Source organism: Heterodontus francisci, chromosome 41, assembly GCF_036365525.1.
Source record: "Heterodontus francisci isolate sHetFra1 chromosome 41, sHetFra1.hap1, whole genome shotgun sequence".
Lineage (NCBI taxonomy): Eukaryota > Metazoa > Chordata > Chondrichthyes > Heterodontiformes > Heterodontidae > Heterodontus > Heterodontus francisci.
Window position 1 is genome coordinate 28728511 of NC_090411.1, and position 19862 is coordinate 28748372.

At 44.5% G+C, this 19862-nt stretch overlaps 1 protein-coding gene across 1 annotated transcript; it reads left to right on the forward strand.

Moving 5' to 3' along the window:
- Positions 1-259: 259 nt before the first annotated feature.
- On the forward strand, positions 260-19570 carry LOC137353410 (transcription factor Spi-B-like). Its single transcript, XM_068019666.1, has 6 exons — positions 260-351; positions 9276-9300; positions 13196-13289; positions 14711-14907; positions 16864-17026; positions 18929-19570. The coding sequence occupies exons 1-6, from the start codon at positions 329-331 to the stop codon at positions 19246-19248; spliced, it is 822 nt and encodes a 273-aa protein (XP_067875767.1). The 5' UTR covers positions 260-328; the 3' UTR covers positions 19249-19570.
- Positions 19571-19862: the final 292 nt, after the last annotated feature.

The following is a 19862-nucleotide window of genomic DNA, read 5'->3' on the forward strand; positions in this document are numbered from 1 at the left end:
TTTTGTGTTTGCGTCGCTCCTGTAATTGTTCCTTCGTTTTTATGTAAGCATTAATTTCACGCTTTATAATAAAATAAGACTTTGTTTGGCTCTCTCTCTCTCTCCCACCCCCCCCCCCCCCCCCCCCAAACACATACATACACACACAAAGACTCTTAACTCCCCCCAAAAAAGTCGATTGTGCAATTAAAGGGGATTTTTGCTCTGAAATCACTAGACTCCACCCACTCAGCAGAGCTCGGAATCTTTAAAAAGCTTGTCGTCGTGCGAGCCTGGGCTCAGAAAGGAAGCAACTCGGGATCAGGTTCACCTCTCTGCTCTGTTCATCATGCATACACTGGAAGCACCGCAGTAAGTACTTGTGAACACACCAGACCCTGAAATCTCTTCATAACACGCCGCCCCAGCTCTGCTAAACTCACTGCCCTGTCCATTTTAAACATGAAAATGTTTAAACAAACAAAAAAAAAAGCCTGTTTTTAAAAAAAAAAGTTTGAAACTTTTATTAAAGTTTGAAACTTTTGCCAATGCTTATCTGAAGTTCGAATAAAGACTACTTTGGGTCAGTCGAAGTGTTTTCCCCCCTTCACCCAACTTTTTTGATAATGACTGTCTTCGGAATTGTAAACTTTTATATCCATATGGGGACTAGTGGCAAACGACTTGGAGTCGATGGCAAATGGAGTTGAAGTTTTTATTTTGATGTAGCATTACAATGGAGTCGGTACTTTACCGATGATTTCATAGTGTTTAAACAAGTATGAATTTGCCGTTTTATTGTGTGGGTCATAAAGAAAATGAACCCCGCACTTGTATGTTTTGAAAACCTGGATTGATTTGCATCTAACAGGAGTTGAGAAAAATGTTGATTTGTAACCCTTTGACAGATTGCTGGAGCATAGCTGCACCGCCTATATGTATGTTTATATGTGTCTCCTTGTAAATGTGTGTGTGAATTTGGTTTCTTAGCTGTGTGAGTTTTAAGTAAATAAGTCGACCCACATTGCTGTGTCAGTGTCACAGATTCTATTTTGCTCGTGATTCTTGAGCTGCAGTTTTGTGAAGTTCAGTTCATCGCTAACAGAAGCCGGTTCCCAATTTTTATTTTTTGAAGGCGTTAGATAATTCTCATCTCAAGCATCGTTCGGTGCAATTTCACTGAAGTCTCGCTTATTTTACACAAAAACGCAGCAAAAAGGAAGAGAAAGAAGCAAATGTGATTCGCAATCGCACTCCGAACACAATCAGACCTTAGGGTCGTGCCAAGTATTGACTGAAGATTAAGTACACTGTAAGATCAGAAAACAATGCTCTTGTCACAAACAGCCACACTACATTAGCATCTATACATACTGAGAAATACATCCATTAATAGGCTAGTCAAAACATTCACAATAATTAATTACTTTTGAGGACTTGAGACTTCTTATCTTGGCGAATGCCAAGTCTGTGTCGGCAACTTCCCACAAACAGCAACTGGAATGACCTGTTAATCTGCTTTTTCATGGTGTGTATTGAGGGGAAATGCAGGCTGAGGTATTGGAAGAGAACTCTGCTCCATAAGTGTTATATTATTTTTATTATTAATGCTGGTGATTATAAATCGACAGGTATTTGCATATGTTTTTCGTGGAGGTTGCTGTTTTGTAACTTGCTTGGCAGTCACGAATAGTTTGTACTGTTTTTCCCCCCCCCCTTCTAACTAGATAAAACTCGGTTGATTATTTTTGTTGTATGTACCTGCAAAGCTTTGTAATGTTTAAAAAAAAAAGTCAAAATTTCACACTTCAAAAAGAGAGGAGAGGGGGGGTGTTGTAGCTCCCCCTCATGGGTAAACTGAGGACTGCATTGGCCAGTGTAGTGCTGAGTCTTACAGACCAGTAGGTCTCTGGTTCAGTGCCTGACTTCAGCCAGGCTGTTTTAGGGGTGCTATAATTGGCCTCAGTGCCTCTGGGGAAATCAATCGCTACTGATCACTGGCCAGTGACCCCTGATGGAAGGAGGATGTTGGGTGAGGATAGCAGTGGGTGCTGTGCTTCATCGAGGCGCGCTCATGAGGCATGGCCGCTTAAATATGATGCTGCTAAGCCTGTAGCAAGTCAGTGTCTTCAGATGAGGAGGGGGCAGGGGAGGTCTTGGAGGTGAACTGTTTCTCAAAATGACCGAGGTTTGATTTTGAACAATTTGTTGCCAGTGCTGAATTCAGACTCCATTGAATTGCCAACAATGTGTCACAGAAATGAGTTGTTTATAAAGAAAGAACTATTTATACAACACCTTAAACAACCTCAGGGTGTCCCAAAGCATTTTGCAGTATATGAAGTACTATTGAAGTGTAGTCTGTCATAACGTAGGAAGCACAGCAGCCAATTTGAGCACAGCAAGCTCCCTCAAATAGCAATGTGATAATGACCAGATCATTGGTTTTTAGGTATTAGTTTAGAGTATGATTCTACATGTACATATGTCGCTGTTTTGCTTCAAGTGTCACGTGGTGTGTGTCACATTGCTGGTACCCCCTATGAAAGCAAGTGCAATTTTTCAACAATAAGGTGTTTTTAATTACAGCTCTGGTAAATCTTTCGCAGGTCAAACCTGTCTCATTTTATCCTTGGTTCTGCATGTTGGGACTTTTCTCATCTGATTTTTTTTTTGGGTCTTATCTTACCAAATTGTTGTCCCCTCCCTATCTCTGTAACCTCCCATAGCCCTACAACCCACCAAGAACTCTGCCAATTCCTCCAATTCTGGCCTCTTGTGCATCCCTGATTTTAATCGCTGCACCATTGGCAGCCCTGCTTTCAGCTGTGGAATTCCTTCCCTCTGCTCCACCACCTCTCCTCTTTTAAGATTCTCCTTAAAATCTCTGACTAAGCTTATGGTCACTTGTCCCAGTAGCACCTTATGTGGCTGGTTGTCTAATTTTGTTTGATAATCACACCTGTGAAGCACCTTGGGACATTTTACTATGTTAAGATACTGTATAAATGCAAGTTGTTTTATGTTCCACTAACTCCCCCCACCACCTACAGCACATTAATCTCCAGTTCGTAAATGAGAGAGAAGGTGTGTGAGTAAAAAATCTCTAAACATATCTTACTGCAGTTCTTGATCCAGCTGTGACAAAGGAATAATAGTGCAATTGAACGAACTTTATTCCAGACAATTCTAGGTATGAATGTTACAAACGAGAGTTTAAGAAACGTGCCAAGCCTTTCTTAATTGACACATATGCAAGTCCTCTTTTCTTTCTCAATCCTCTCCGCTCACCTACCCCCACTCCCAAATCAAAGTGTACTCCAGCCAAAAGGGCAGACAACTTCCACCCAGACCTCCAACAACACAACTCCAAGCTGGCTAATGTGCCTCCAGTTTCATAGAGGCTCTTGGCCTTTCTCAATGCCTCCGGACAGCTGAGTTCAGAAATTAGTGAGAGGTTGGGGCAATAGCCCTCCCCATTCCACAGTTCCATGATAATGCATGTTGGCAGTCCAGTGGGCTGCCTCAAAGGGCTTGTTCTTGCCTGTTGCTTGTCTTGCAATTATTGCTGCAAGTGTTTACCACTGGGTGGATGGGGAGGGGGGGGGGGGGGGTGAAATTCTCATCCCATGTCCAGGAAGATTGAACAAGCAGGATATTCACCGATGGGAAAGTGCAAATAAACAATCGGTGAAACTTCCCCTATTGTAGTTTCTGAAGTGTTTGAATTGTAGTGTGACACAGTGTGGTCATGTAAATAGAACATCACTTCTCTAATGCAGCCACTTTTTGGCTATGACCATTGAAGGCAGTGTAAATCTGCCTCCATAAAACACTCACTTGCCTATTCTATATTATGGTCTCCTTATGCAGCTGTTCCCTTTAGAACCGTACCATCTAACAAAACGGACAATTCCAGGTACCTGCATAAAGGGCCCACCTGTGTTTTTCAGCCAATTGACTGGAATTTCCCACCAAATACTATTGCAGGAGAACCATCAATCTGAGGTTCAAGGAGAAGATCCACTGCTGCCTTCTCTGATCACCTTCTAGAGGTGGATAGTAAATGTGGCCTTGCCAGTGTTTACGTTTAGAGGAAAAAATATTTAAAACAAAACCGAAGATTGGGCCCATTCCTGTGGGTGTTAATGGGACAGGTTGGGTTGTATTATTCGAAATGACAAAGTAGTCCTCGTTTTTTTAAATTTCCTGTAGTTTGATGGATAGCTGTGCAGTTTTGAGCAGTGGGGGAAAGGGAGACAAAAGCAAACTAATCACTGAACAGTTGAGCTCACGAAGTGATGAGGGTGATGTAGAAATGCTTGGTGCTCTTGTCACTTGACCTGCTTTTCAGGGCGGTCACTCTGACACTTAAATGTAGCACCTTAATATCGCTGAGGTGCAGGAATTGGTATGTCAGCAAATGCTGCAGCAGAACTCAAATGGAAATGAAATGAATGCCTTGTGGTGCCATTTAATGGAGGTATGTCAACCAAGGCTTTGTAAATACTCCTTCTTCAAATCTTGTTGTGGAGTTTGATAATAGGTTCACTTAAGTCCCTAGAACAAACTGACAAGGTCTCAGTTTGTCAAGTGTGACATGTGCAACGACACACCGAGTTGTCAACCAAGGTCATTTGTGCTCAAGTCTCGGGTGGGGTTGGGGTGGTGGGGGAGGCTTGAATCCCCAGCCTTCTGATGCGGAGGCGAGTGCAGCCAGCTGAGGCAAAAGCATGTGGCTCCCTTGATGGCTCAGTGACGGGATGCACCACCTGTTTGCTTAAGGTCCTATTGGCACATTTACACTGCAATTCCTGAGGCCACTAACTAACAAGAAAGAAGGTGTTTGTGTAAAGAGCAACACTGCCTAATTGCCATTAAGATTAGCGATGATGGGAATTTAACGATCTGAGTCTCACACACAGGAAGGCGCCAAGTTTAGTAGCAATTAACATTACTGGATCCTGCATGGTGGTAAGTTTTGCTCCAATTGGCATTCGTGGCCCAGAAACAGGGAAGGAGAAGCAAATCAGCCTGTCTTCCTGCTTCTAGTGCGCTAAACTAGTGACTACTGGAATGAGTGTGGACAGGAGTGAGGGCATCAGCTGCCAGTGACCCCCCCCTCCCCATGAATAAGCAGCTGCTGCGGCCTGGGCACTCACACCGAGATTGACCACTCGGACCCTGTATTGCAGTGTCACCATAGGACCATAACCAGCAAAATTCAAGTCTTCGAGGGAAGAGGGGTAGTAAAGAAAATTCTTTTCATATTGGACCATTGATATCTCTCAGAAGAGTTTGTGCAGTCATGATGTAAAGCCCTCTGTGAGGAGTGTAACTTTCTTTGTACAGAATTCAAGCATCATTACTTTTTTTGTTCTGATTTTCTCCCTTCCTCTCCAAGGGCACAAACTTGAAGTTAAGCTCCCTCAACTCTGCCCCAACTGTGGTGCTGGAATTCCTGTCGTTGCTAATCCTAATGGTGATTAAGTAGTGTTTCTGTTTACTAAATGCCTTCTCATTAAGAGAAGTGACCACAGGAAATGCAATGTGAATGGGCATCACACTCTGCAGCACCAGTATGATAATTATCCTTTGCCCCACACCAGCCCTTCCTGTGGCCACTTTTGAATGAGATGGGCTATTTCGTGCTGAGTTGGCAGAATTCCTCCCCCACCAACAATGGAGTTTGGGGGCTGGTCAAACTCATTTCATTTCCCTTACAGCCGGCAGATAAAGAGGGAGAGACTCTCATTCCAAGCAGTCATTTCTTTTGAAGATGAGGCATGCTTGTTCTTGTGGTTTGATGACTCTGTGATTTGCACAAGTGGAGCCGTTCTGTAATGTAATGTGATCCTGAGTCATCCATGGGTCTTGCTGCATGTGGGCCAAGGAATCTTTGACACGGGAAGGATGCACACTGTGGTCAGTCTCGATTTAGGTTTTTCTGACTCCTGACCTCTAACCTGATTTTCTTCTCAAAACTTCTTTAATAATGTTGGAAGCTATGCTTGGATTGTAGGATAAATCCAGACTTTCCTTAAGGCAAGAAAGAATTGCATTTATATCGCACCTTTTTTGACTTCAGGGTGTCCTGCAGTGCTTTTTGGAGTGTAGTCTCTGTGGGAGCGAGTTCCCACATTCTCTCAAGGTGAAGTTTCTCCTGAATTCCTTGTTGGCGCTACTAGTGACGATTTGGTCTCTGACACAGCAGGGTATTTTACATAGAATGGGTAGCAGGGAAACAGGGAATTTAACTGAACTGGTCCATTCTGGTGTTTATGCTTCACATAAGACTCCTCCCAACCCTCTTCAACTAACCCTATCAGCATATATTTCTATTCCTTTCTCCCTCACGTGCTTCTCTGGCTTCCCTTTAAATGCAGCTAAGCTATTCATGTTGGCTCTTCCATATGGTAGCGATTCCACATTCTCAACACTCTTGGGTGAGTGCTCCCTGTTGAATTTATTAGTGACTGTCTTATATTTATGGCCCCTAGTTTTGATCTAGTGAAAACATCTTCTCCACATTTACCCTGTTGAAGCCCTTTATAATCTTAAAGGCCTCTATTAGGTCACCCCTCGGCCTTCTCTTTTCTGTAGAAAAGAGTCCCAGCCTGTTCAATCTTTCCTGATGGGTATAACTTCTAAATTTTAGTATCATCCTTGTAAAGTAAGTGTTATGGAGCCAAGGCAGTTCAATGAAGTTAAGATGCAGGTCATGATGATCTAATAGAATGGTGGAATAGGCTAGAGGGGCTAAATGGCCTACTCCTGTTCCTACGTTCCTAATAGTTTGTTTGGATATGATCATATTTGAATGAACCCTTTAGAAGCTCCTACCTGGGTATCATGCCCAATTATATAGATTGATCCCATTCCCTCTATCTTACATACATCATTACAATGACATTCCCATTTATTTCCTTGAACATTCTGAAGCCACTCTACAGGAGCTTGCATTGACCGAGTGAGCAGTTGCAGTATTTCTGTCAATAGTCCAGCAGGTGAGGCGAGGAATGGTTGGAATGTCCGCAACATTGCAAACGTGCTCCCTCAAATATTTCCCTCTTCCCAACTCCACCCAGCCTACCTTAGGTGGATTGTGGTTGGTAACGGAAGTGGTTTTGGCCTATTCACAAAATCCCTGTGTTAAGGCTTTAAACTGAAGCTTTGACTTGCAGAACTTGCAAAGGCATTGACTTTTGGCTGATGGGAAAGGAGGGGCAGGGAATGAGATCCTCCTTGGTGTGGTGAGACAAGAGAAGCTGGCATTCTCCTGAGAGCAGAGAAAGTTAAGGGGAGATTTAATAGTGGTAGACAAAATCATGAAGGGTTTTGATAGAGTAAATAAATAGAAACAGTTTCCACTGGTGGGAGGGTTGGTAACCGGAGAACACTGATTTAAGATAATTGGCAAAAGAGGGGAGAGGAGGAGAAATTTATTTTTTTGCGTGAGTTGTAATCAGGAACGCACTGCCTGAAAGGATGGTGGAAACAGATTCAATGGTAACCTTCAAAAGGGAATTGCATAAATACTTGAAAAGGTAAACTTGCTGATCAGTGGGGAAAGAGCAGGGGAGTGTGGGACTAAATGGACAGTTCTTTCAAAGAGCTGACATGGGTAAGATGGAGCGAATGGCCGCCTCCTGTGCTGCAAGATTCTGATTCTATTCTATGACTCTAAATCAATGTCTCTGAATGTTTCCCATGCCCCCATTGCCACCACCCCAGTTTCCCCCCCCCCCCCCCCCCATCTGCTGAAGGTGTTGATGAACAGGTCCACAGCCACTGGCAGTCCTCACCCAGCTGGCGGTCGGGAGCCTGGACATTGAGTGTTGACACTATTTGACCTTTGAAGGCATCGCAACCCATATCACCATCCTGGCCTCAATTAGCGAGCTTGGTGTAAACTGGGCATTGAATCCAGAAGGGGAGACCTGATAGAGGGGTTCAAAATTACGAGGGGTTTTGATAGTGCAGGCAGGGCGGAACTGTTTCTTCTGGCAAGTTGGTCACAGATATAAAACAATTGGCAAAAGAACTGGAAGGGAAGTGAGTGGAACTTTTTTCACACCATCTGGAATGTACTATTTTCATTTCTAAAAATTTTTCAAAAGGGAACTGAATGTGTATCTGAAAAGGACTAAGTTGCAGGATTAAGGAGTTAAAGCCGGGGTGTGGGACTAAATTGGATAGCTCTTTCATAGAGCTGGCACAAGCACAATGGGCCAAATGGCCGTCTTCCGGGCTGTAAGAGTCTCTGATTTTATATTTATAACCTTTCTAAACTGGGGGTGTCAATGTCATACTGGGAGCTGTATTCACTCAGGGCCATTACAGGAGACTTGTAATTAATCCTAAATGGAATTATCCTGTACTAAAGAAGTCAGAAGTACAGGTTACGTCACATCAACTGGGAGCAGCAGTTGAAAATATTTTTAAAGGAGCACTGATGAAGAAATAGACATTTTGGTACAGGAGGAGTCAACCGTACGCGTACAGCTTTAGGCTGCCCCTGAAGCTATCCCCTTTGATACTCCGTCTCCCCTGTGCAGTAATACCTCCTTCAGTCTTATTTCCTCCTTGAGTGTTGCTATGGGCTCAGCCTCCATCAACATTTGTGGCAAAGCGTTGTCAGATGAGATGTTAAACTGAGGCCCTGCCTGCTCTCTCAGGTGGATGTCAATGATCACACTACTCTATTTCAAAGTTACCCTCCTCCCACCCGGTGTCCTGGCCAATATTTATTCCAACGCCAACAGTACTAAAAATCAGATTAACGCATTGCTGTTCATGGGAGCTTGCTGTGCCCAAATTGACTTAAACATTCCCTAAATTACAACAGTGACTGTACTTCAATAAAGTATGCAATTGCCTAGAAAGTGCTTTGGATAATCCTGAAGTTATGAATGTTATGTAAATGAAAATTCCTTTCTTTGTATCCAAAGTGTCTCACTAGATGATTGTGGATCAACATCTTCACTTTTCCAAACCTCTCGTCACAAAAATTAAATTAATATTAAAACGTGGAGTGCTGGAGGTAATGTGGAAATGCATCGTTCATTGTGGAGCCTAGGGTACCCTCTCAGTCCACCACACTTTCACCTACTACCCTCCGCCCCCACCCCCCACCTTTCTCAGTGCCTAATTGGGGGGGATGATGAACAACACAGTTTTGGAACAGGCAATTTTAGGAATTGAAACATCCCAGACTGATCACGCCACTTTGGACCCCATGATTTCCTGCTGTTGCTGACGTTCTAATGTTCTTTTATTTTATTCCTTCTCTCTAGGATTGAAACGTCACAGATTTCACTAGTAAGTATGGAACATATAAACAATTTTTGTTTTTTGTTTGCAAGCCACTGAATTGTTTACATTTTTTTAAATCCTGAATTGGTTTGTTCAGACTTGCTAACATTTGTCATATCAGAGCTGAAATAAATCTGAATTTGATAAGTGCTACTGGAATATGTCTGAAAACCGACTGGTGTATCTCACAACTTGCTGAGGAAGGTACCTGTTCCCTGACTGGTAAATCTCATATCTCCCTCTGGAACTCCTTAGCTCCCTCATTCCTCGACACATCCTGCAACCTTCAGCTTTTTAAAACTCAATTAAAATTCAGTTAATTAATTAACTAAATCTGGAATAAAAAGGTAGTATCAGTAATTGTGACCATGAAACTACTGGATTGTTATAAAAAGAAAATCCATCCTGTTCACTAATGATCTTTGGGGAAGGAAATCTGCTGTCCTTACCTGGTCTGGCCTGTATGTGACTCTGGACCACTGTAGTTGACTCTTAACTGCCCTCTAAGGTGGCCTAGCAAGACACTCAGTTGTCCCAAAGATCTCTTGAGGATGGACAATAAATACTGGCCCTACAAGAAACGCCCACATCCCATGGTGAGACCACATCTGGAATATTGTGTGCAGTTTTGGTCTCCTTATCTGAGGAAGGATGTTCTTACTATGGAGGGAGTGCAGCGAAGGTTCACCAGACTGATTCCTGGGATGGCAGGACTGACATATGAAGAGAGATTGGGTCGAGTAGGCTTGTATCCACTAGTGTTTAGAAGAATGAGAGGGGATCGCCTAGAAGCCTACAAAATTCTAACAGGACTGGACACACTAGATGCAGGAAGGATGTTCCCGATGGCGGGGGAGTCCAGGACCAGGGGTCACAATCTAAGGATAAGGGGTAAGCCATTTAGGACTGAGATGAGGAGGGATTTCTTCACCCAGAGAATGGTGAACCTGTGGAATTCTCTACCACAGAAGTAGTTGAGGCCAAATCATTAAATATAATTCAGAAAGAGTTAGATATAGTTCTTGGGGCTAAAGGAATCAAGGGATATGGGGAGAAAGCGGCACAGGGTGCTGAGTTTGGACGATCAGCCATGATTGTATTAATGGCGGTGCAGGCTCGAAGGGCCGAATGGCCTACTCCTATTGTCTATGTTTCTATGAATGAAAAAATTTGGAAGCGCTCAATTAAAACTTGGAACCTACTATTTCTATTCTTTTTAACTTTGGTCCTACAGCAATGGACCTTCACCCAGGTCACTCAGAGAACAACGTACTGTGTCTTGGGTACGTTTGGGCAGGGAGAGTATCAAACTAAGACGCAGTGAGGGGAACAACTCCTCCAGTCTTCCTCTCTCTAAACTGTCAGCAGTGCTGATCGGAATGATTTGTGATGTTTCTCTATGTAATCAATCTCTCAATTCATCACAACTGCACTTTGCTCCCTTTGACAACATCTGGATTTACGATGCTATAAAATTGATATTTTATGGTGCAATGTTTAGGCACTGACCTTTCACCTCCAGCACCAGGGATCAAATTGAGGCCCAACTAATGGGCTGAAACTCTCCACTGCTGGCTACAACTTGAGTTTGGTGGCAGTCACAGTTTAGTGCCTAGTAGCTGTAGAGCCACAGTACAAACTTGCTTCAAACCTAGCCCTAGATTTGGCAATCTTGATTGGAGAACAACAGCTTGCATTTATATAGCACCATTAACACAGTAAAATGCCCCAAAGTGCTTCACAGGATCATTATCAAACAAAACATTTGACACCGAGCCACATAAGGAGATATTCGGACAGGTGACCAAAAGCTTAGTCAAAAAGGTAGGCTTTAAGGAGCGTCTTAAAGGAAGGGAGAGGGTCGGAGAGGTTTAGAGAGGGGATAATGGAGCTTGGAGCCACATGAATGCTGGAGCAGGAAATAGAAGAATGTAGCGCTGATTGGCCAAGCTTTTGGTCATCTATCCTAATGTCTCCTTTGTGGCTCGGTGTTTGATAACGCACCTGTGAAGTGCCTTGGGACATTTTACCATGATAAAAGTGCTATATAAATACAAGTTGTTGTAGTCCAGTAGAGGCCATTTTCAAAGGTGGTGTCTGAGTTGAACTGAGACAGAGCACAGGGAGCTTTATTCTGCGTCTCACTGTGACCCGAGGGTGCTTGTTATTTGACTTCGGTGTCTGTACACTTGAATGCCTCAAATAGCAATTGCCTTTAATGCTGCACGTCCAGTCTGTGTAAAACGGACAACTTTCTCCCTCCTGTGTTTCTCCCGGTCCATGTGTCATAGAATCATACAGCACAGGGGACCATTATCGTGCCACTGCAGGCTCTTTGAAAGAACTATCCAGTTTAGTCGCACTTTCCTGACTCTTTCCCCATAACCGTGCAAATATTTCCCTTTCGATTATGTTTCCAATTCCCTTTTGAAAGCTACTATTGAATCTGCTTTCACTGCCCTTTCAGGCAGTGCATTCTAGATCTTAACAGCATGCTGTGTTTGAAAATAAATCTCCTTATCTCCCCTCTGGTTCTTTTGCCAATGATCTTGATGTTTGCCTATTTACGCATGAGTGGCAAGATTCAAAACTGGGATCCACTGCTCAGTGCATTGCCTGAAAGAGTCAAATGCCAGCAGCAGGCGCGATAGGCTGAATGGCCTCCTTTTCATAGAATCATTTATGGCACAGAAAGAGGCCATTTGGCCCATTGAGTCCATGCAAGCTCTACGGGGAGCAATCCTGCACTTGTATCATTCTATAATTTTACAATTGCATCCCCACATCCACACACACAAGTCTGATTGGCAGAACCATGAATCCGCCATGGCCAACTTGACCGTAAAATGCCTTCTTGGCTCCACCTAGTGACCAGGCTAAATGCTGCACGGTGTAGTTGGGCCATCGCTGAAGCAGGTGCTATGCATGGTTGAATAAGTTGCGATTTCCTATGAACCGACACTTGATACTGCGTGGGACTGAGGCAACGGCTTGGGAGGGAAGGCCAGCCCACACTCTGTATTCAAATTATTTACACACTCCACTTGGTAATCATCTCCATGTGCATCCGTACTGAGGTGGCAGATAAAGAATCTAAAGTGTTGCATGCAAAAACACGAAAAGGAAACAGATGGGAGCTTGAGTTTAACTCTCACGGCCACCATCCACCTGAGTTGACACAAGCGTTGGCTTGTCAGAGCAGGCCTCCAGAAGTAAATAACCAGGATGTTAGTCTGCATGTATTTAGAATGAAACATGATACTGATGCCTCTTGTGGAAAAATTCAAATAAGCTGGCTTCATGCCAGACTTGCACACGTGAGCTACAACTAAGGTGGAGTTTTGCAAATATGTTTCATTAGTTTTTGTCTTTGCCAGCGTTCTGGCCTCACTTCTCGGCTGAAGCTCCCAGTGCAGTACTGGGAGTGCTGCACTGTCACAGCTGCCGTCTTTCGGATGAGATGTTAAACTGAGCCCCCGGCTGCTCAGGTGGAAGTGAAAGGTCCCGCAGACAACATTACGAAGCAGAGAAGGGGGAGTTCTCCCCATTGCCCTGGGGAAATATTTATCCCTCAACCAACATCACTAAAAATGGATTCTCCAGTCATTTAACTGTTCTTTGTGGGAGCTTGCTGTGCGCAAATTGGCTACCGCGTTTCACTACATTAAATCAGCAACTACGCTTCAAAAAGTGCTTCATTGACTGAAGTGCCTTGGGACATTCTCAGGATGCAAATCATGCTTGATAAATGTTTCTTTTGATGCTTGTGGGCTGCAAAGGAGTAAAAGAACGTTTTCTCTCCTGCTACATCATGAGAAGTCTAAATGGTGAGGGAGAGGGAGCTCAGGTGAAAATGAAGTGTATGCTGGTTAATTCTGACAGTTCTGTTTCTTCTCTGCAGTATCCTGACGCAGTGACATATGAAACAGACACGTACAGCAAACACCCGGCTGCATTTTGCTCCTACTATGTTGCTGAGCCAGAACAACCTACAGGTGAGTGGCTTGGGTTTTGGGCAGAGATTGAAAGTGGCCATTTTTTTTTCTCATTACTGGTCCATGTGTCATCTCTGTCTATGTTGTTGGGTGTTTAGCCACCCACACTACACTCCAATGGCACTAAGAGCCCAAGTCAACTCAAAACTAATGAAACAGCCTTGCAGTTTTGGAAGGCTTGCCTCGTGGAACACAAGAACCTCTTGAATGTTACTTGTTTTTAATCATTCTTCAGAATGTGAGTGTCGCTACCAAGGTCAGCATTTATTGCCCATCCCTAATTGCCCTTGAGAAGGTGGTGGTGAGCTGCCTTCTTGAACCGCTGCAGTCCATGTGGGGTAGGTACACCCACAGTGCTGTTAGGGATGGAGATCCAGGATTTTGACCCAGCGACAGTGAAGGAACGGCGATATAGTTCCAATTCAGGATAGTGTGTGACTTGGAGGGGAACTTGCAGGTGGTGTTCCTATGCACCTGCTTCCCTTGTTCTTCTAGTTGGTAGAGGTCGCGGGTTTGGAAGGTGCTGTTGAAGGAGCCTTGGTGAGTTGCTGCAGTGCATCTTGTAGATGGTACACACTGCTGCCACTGTGCGTTGATGGTAGATGGAGTGAATGTCTAAGATGGTGAATGGGGAGTCAATCAAAGGGGCTGCTTTGTGATGATGGTGCCGAGCTTCGAGGCAAGTGGCAGAGTATTTTCACACTCCTGACTTGTGCCTTGTATATGTGGCAGAGAGGTGGGAATCAGGAAATGAGTCACTATTTGCAGAATACTCAGCCTTTGGCGTGCTCTGGTGGCTGTGGCATTTATGTGGCTGGTCCATTTAAGTCTCTGGTCGATAGTGACCCCAAGATGTTGACAGTGGGGGATTCGGCGACAGTAATGCTATTGAATGCAAATGTTCTTGAATATAGATATGTTGTAACCATTTGCTTATAATATACATACCGTTATATCTCTGTATTTATAAATATTTGCCATTGTACTTAAATAAAATTTAGAGTACAGGAACAGGCCATTTGGCCCAAACGATTTATGCCTGTGTTGTTGCTCCACATGATTTCCTCCTGCTCTTCTAAATCTCACACTATCAGCATATCTTTCTAATTCAAACTGTGAGAGTCCTTTCCTGCACCATGCCAGAGACCTGGACTAATCATCTTTGTATTGTAGCCCACATACTGAGTTATCGACTGCTGTCAGATGCCTTGCTGCTAGGTGGATGGCAGGCGAGAGTCATCAGAGGGTCCACATCAGGCCCCCTTCTGCCTCTGGCACCCAGATATTTATGGGCATTTGCTTTTCCATTTTAGCCGGTCAGTCCTGAGCGAGGGTCAGAAACGGGAGCAAAGCTGAAAGTACAATTATGTTCCAGAAGTAGTAAACCGCAACCGGCTAACAAGCTGCTTCTCTGCATTTAGATCATTACTGGACTGGCTCCGAACATCACAGCCTGAGCTACGACCATTTTGATGGCGGGCAGTTCACACAGCTTCAGAATGTGCCCGTCTCCCACTTGCAGAGTTTGTATCCACAGTTCCCACTGGAGGTCGTCAGCAACCCTGATCCCTCACTGCCAAATCACACCACCTGCCCACTGGAAGAGGACTATAATCAGGTATGTCACCTAGGGTTGTCACCCCTCCAGGATTGCATCTTCAGGAATTGGAGATTAATCTGCCGGACCCTGTGAGCATACCTGGGAGATAAAACCATAGGGGAATTGTGTTTATTTTCCTTTCTTTATTGGTTTCCTTGGTGATAGACATGTCAGCCATGGCTTAGTTGGTAGCACTCTGAGTCAGAAGGTTGTGGGTTCAAGTCTCACTCCAGGACTTGAGCACAAATATCAAGGCTGACACTACTGATGGAGTGCTGCACTGTTGGAGGCGCCGTCTTTCGGATGAGTTGTTAGACCAGGGCCCCCATCTGCCCTCTCGGGTGAATGTAAAAGAATTCAAAGAAGAGCAGGGGAGCTCTCTCCAGTTTACCCCTCAATCAACATCACCAAAACAGGTGATCTGGCCATTATCACGTTGCTGTTTGTGGGATCTTGCTGTGCACAAATTGGCTGCCACGTTTCCTATATTGCACTGCACTTCAAAAGTACTTCATTAGCTGTAAAGTACTTTGGGCCATCCTGTGGTTGTGAAACATGCTATATAAATGCAAGTGTTTTTTTATTACAAAAATATTGGTGATGGGGAGGGTGGGAAGAAAAGGCTGTTTGACGAGTCAACCTGTCGGTTTGAAAATGGGCATAAGCTGGGGGAGTGTGCTATGAAAATAGTCATGTCGAGTGACCAATGGGAAGAGTGTGGGGGCGGGGCAGTAAAAGCCAGACGGTCATATGAGGAATGTCTAGGAATATATTATATATATAATGTCAGGTTGGCCAGAAGCTGCCCAGAAGAAACAATCGACTGTTGTAGATTTAATAGGAAGGTGTGTGCTACTGGGTGTCATTTTCTCTGCTCCTTCCCCCAACCCATCCCTGAGCTGCTGCTCAATTTTGAGTTAAAGTCCTGGGTTCCCTGTGGAAGTTTGTAATCTGTTACCTGCAGACCTGCCAAGAACCTCACGGAGAAAGGCTACAGCAGCATCTAGTGGGTAAAGAGGGAAGTACAAGTTTACGGCATGAAGCTTGACCTCCAACAAAGAGTTGTAATTAGATAGCGCCTCTTAAGATCTTAGGATGCCCCAAAGTGCTTTACATCCAATTGAGTACTTTTTGGAAATGAAGTCACTGTTGTAAGAAATACAGCAGTGAATTTATGCACAGCAAGCTCCCACAAAACCGTAATGAGACATTCCTTAAATATTGCAAACTGTGCTCATGCTGCCCTTGAGAGGACCTCAAGAAGATTCCAGGACTGTAAGGTATGAGGAATGGTTAAAGAATTTGGTTTTGTTCCCTCTGGAAAAGGGCAGATCTTGAGACAACCCAAGTTACAAATTTGAAAGAACCAATTTGGTCACAGCTAAAAATTTAAATTTACAAAGGAGGACGTTTGGAGGGGAGTTGAGCAGAACTGTTCCATCTGAAGAGTGATCGGGTTGTGAAATAAGTTACTGGAGAAGGTAAAATGAAGCAGACAATATAAAAGGGATCAGGAGGCAATAAGATGCATTACTAGAAAGAGGGAGAGAAAGGTGGCGGGGGATGGGTAAATGAGGATGGTTGTTGGCTTTTCCTCATTATGTAGTGTTCTTGTATAAGCTGAAATTGTACAAGTCTCCCAGGAAGTTGCTGGAATACTCACACCAACTCCTAGTCCCTGGAGTTATGAACAAACCTCCCACTGCAGACAGAACAATGCAGTCGGGTGATTAGTCCTGCAACACTGGGAGTCAACTGACAGCACAGCTGATGTGGAAACCTCTCAAAAGCTATAGTGATTGAAAAATAATCTTTTTCTTTCTCTCTTTTCCCCTCTCCTCTTCATTCTTTTTTACTTCTTTTGTTCTCTCTCTCTCTTTACCATAATAATAATTTTGTTTAATACACTTTCTAAAGGATTTCAGTTGCTGGAATTTTATTTTTCCATTTTCTTTCCTATTTCTGCCCTGCCAGGTTTTCCCAATGTTGTACCCTTCTTATCAGGCACCCAATGACTTGTCGAGCCCTTCGATGTCTGAGGACGATGACTATAACCTTGGCAGTCCTGTGCTGGAGGTTTCCGACAGTGAGTTTGACGAGAACATCCCTCCCAGAGAATCGTCGACACACGATGGAGGTCAGTGGACCTTGATTGCAAGTTGAAATTAAGCTACAAGTAAAAGTGTGTCAGTCATAGCCCCCCATGGCGCATCAGTTGGTAAATTCAATGCCTGGTGAGATGTGGCTGGAGCATTGTGTTCATTCATGGGCACTACACTTTAGGAAGGATGTACAGGCCTCAGAGAGGGCATAGAAGAGATTTGCTAGACTGGTACCAGGGTTGAGGGACTTCAGTTATGTGGAGAGACTGGAGACGCTTGCTGTTGATCTCCTTAGAGCAGAGAAGGCCATGAAGAGGTGTCCAAAATCATGAACAGTTTTAATAGAGTAAAAAAAATGAAAAACTGTTTCTAGATGCAGAAGAGTCAGTAACCAGAGGAGACAGATTTAAGTTGATTGGGAAAAGGATCAGAGATGAGGAAAACCTGTTTTATGCAGTGAGTTGAGATCTGGGACACACTACCTGAAAGAATGGAAGTAGATTCAATCGTAACTTTCAAAAGGGAAATGGACGAATGCTTGAAGGAAAAAAATTGTGGAACAATGGAGAAAGCTTGGTGGGTGGGGTGGTGGCTGGACTAATTGGATAGCTCAACCAAAGAACAGAAACCAGCACAATGGGCTGAATGGCCACCCTCTGTACTGTATCATTCATACAGACCAGCAATGTCCTTGTGCTGACTTAACTGATCTCTGCTGAATGGGCAACCAGGATGCTGCCAATTGGCATGGGAGTCTCCTCTCGGAGAGAGGCTGATCCAGTGATTCTCTCCTGGGGAATGCCATTCTTGGAGATTTGGATGGGAGCAGGATTTTGCCCCCTCCTCGCTCCATGATTGGGTAGCCTGCCAATGTTCACTGGTGAAGAATGGGCCACTTGCGAGAGAGAGATACTGATGGGCACTCGATGCTCTGTAGGGATGGTAAATGTAAAGTATGTTGCTGCTGTTCAGAAAGGTCAGATGCTACAAATTAGATCTGTAAGTTAGTACCATGAGCCTGGTCCTTTGGGTAAAAATGTGCCACTGCACTTGAATCCGGCTAATGCCAATTTCCCTGAGTGAGCGGCAGAGCGGGGCAGAAAAACCAACACTCACTACCGGTTACTGCTGTTTTAAGCCCACCCTCTGCTTCTGGTAATAGTGGAGATGGGTATGGCCGATGTGGAAGGGAAAAGCGGTCGAAATTTGGCCAAATTTTCAGGAGGGGGCCTGAGATGGGAAGTAGGTGGGTGGGGGCGTGTGGAGTAGTGTCCACATGACCTAGCCCAGAGGCCAAGCTTCTTGTCAATGGGTCAGAAGGGTCCAGCATGAAATTTGTTTTATTTTTAAAAAAAGTACTTTTAGCACTTTGGAGTATGACTGACAGACCTATTTATAGATAAATAGGCTCACAGGGTCAATGTTGCTGTTTGAAAATTGAATTCTGCATTTCGGCCCCTTTTATTTTTTGCAATAATCTGTACATGAGTGGGTTTACTTATTGTGCTTCCAGCTATCACTTCTAAGGGTCCTGCATCTGTTGCTGGGATTCCACAGATGTGAGTTTCTTCCCCAACCTCCCCCAGCTGTTACTATGTCCCGACGCCACTTGTTAACTTGCCACCAACCCCCATTGCACTCCCCCACCGTAACCTTGCCCGCTCTTCTGTGAGCCTCATCAGGCTATTTGACTGCGGAGGACCTCGCAGCTGAACTTAATCCTGACCCCTCCTGATATTCACGCACTCCTATGCTGCTTGCTGCCTTTTTTTCCCGCACAGTGGTCCTCCGCACATGCTCTTCCTCACTGGAGCCGCTCTTCTCTCTTTCCCCCTCTCTCTCTCTCTCTCGCGCTGTCTCTCGCGCTGTCTCTCCAGACTGTGATTGTAAAGTCACCTCTTTAATCCTGTGACTAATGTAGTTCCCGACTTGTTCAGGTGTCCGAAAAAAGGTGCGTCTCTACCAGTTCCTGCTGGAGCTGCTGAAGAGTGGAGACATGAGAGACTGCGTCTGGTGGGTGGACCGCGAAAAGGGGACCTTTCAGTTCTCCTCCAAGCACAAGGAGCTGCTGGCTCATCGCTGGGGCATGCAGAAGGGGAACCGCAAGAAAATGACCTACCAGAAGATGGCCCGGGCACTGAGGAACTACGGCAAAACAGGCGAGATCCGCAAGATCAAGAAAAAACTGACGTACCAGTTTGATGGAATGCTGCTGGGCCAGAAGAAGTCGGAATGTAAATCCAGCTATTTGCCATAAAGCCACAGGAGGGGCCTTTTCGGACTCTTCTATGTCAGACTGATTGTTATGTTTATTAAGACCTGAAAACCAGTTTTGACGCTGCATTTACTTCCTTGTTTTCGCGTTGTGTTTTGTCTTGGATTTTGGGAGCGCTGTTGAATTTGGTGCAGTTGCTTCCCGATTTGGCGCGCCAGGATTCGTGGACTTGACGCTATCTGCTTTTTGAGTAGAGCCCTGCAGTCATTCTGTTTTCCCAGAAGGCTCAAAAGGTTAAAGACTGTTGGTTAATCAAAGGAACGTGGCCCTCTTCCTCCAGTGGGCTCAGGGGGGGTTTGAGGGTGGGGGGCGGGGGGGTGGGGGGTGGGGAGATCAACAGTTTAAAGGAGCTTAGCGTAGGAGGGGTCCTATTAAAGGGAATTAGTTATAATGCAGATGATTATAACCTCTGTGCTATAGAGAGCAATCTTTACTACTGCTTGCGGGAGTCCAGGACAAGAGGACATAACCTTAAGATCAGAGAGAGCCAGGCCATTCAGGAGAGAGGTTAGGAAACATCTCACCTTCTAGGTAGAACTGTGAAACTCTCCCGCAAAAAAGCAGTGACTACCGACTCGATTAATAATTTTCAGTCT

Coding starts and splice junctions, on each gene's coding strand:
- LOC137353410 (XM_068019666.1), top strand. CDS start 329: ATGCATACACTGGAAGCACCGCA. Junction 14,908..16,863: donor TGGAAGAGGACTATAATCAG/GTATGTCACCTA, acceptor CTGCCCTGCCAG/GTTTTCCCAATGTTGTACCC. Junction 17,027..18,928: donor ATCGTCGACACACGATGGAG/GTCAGTGGACCT, acceptor CGACTTGTTCAG/GTGTCCGAAAAAAGGTGCGT.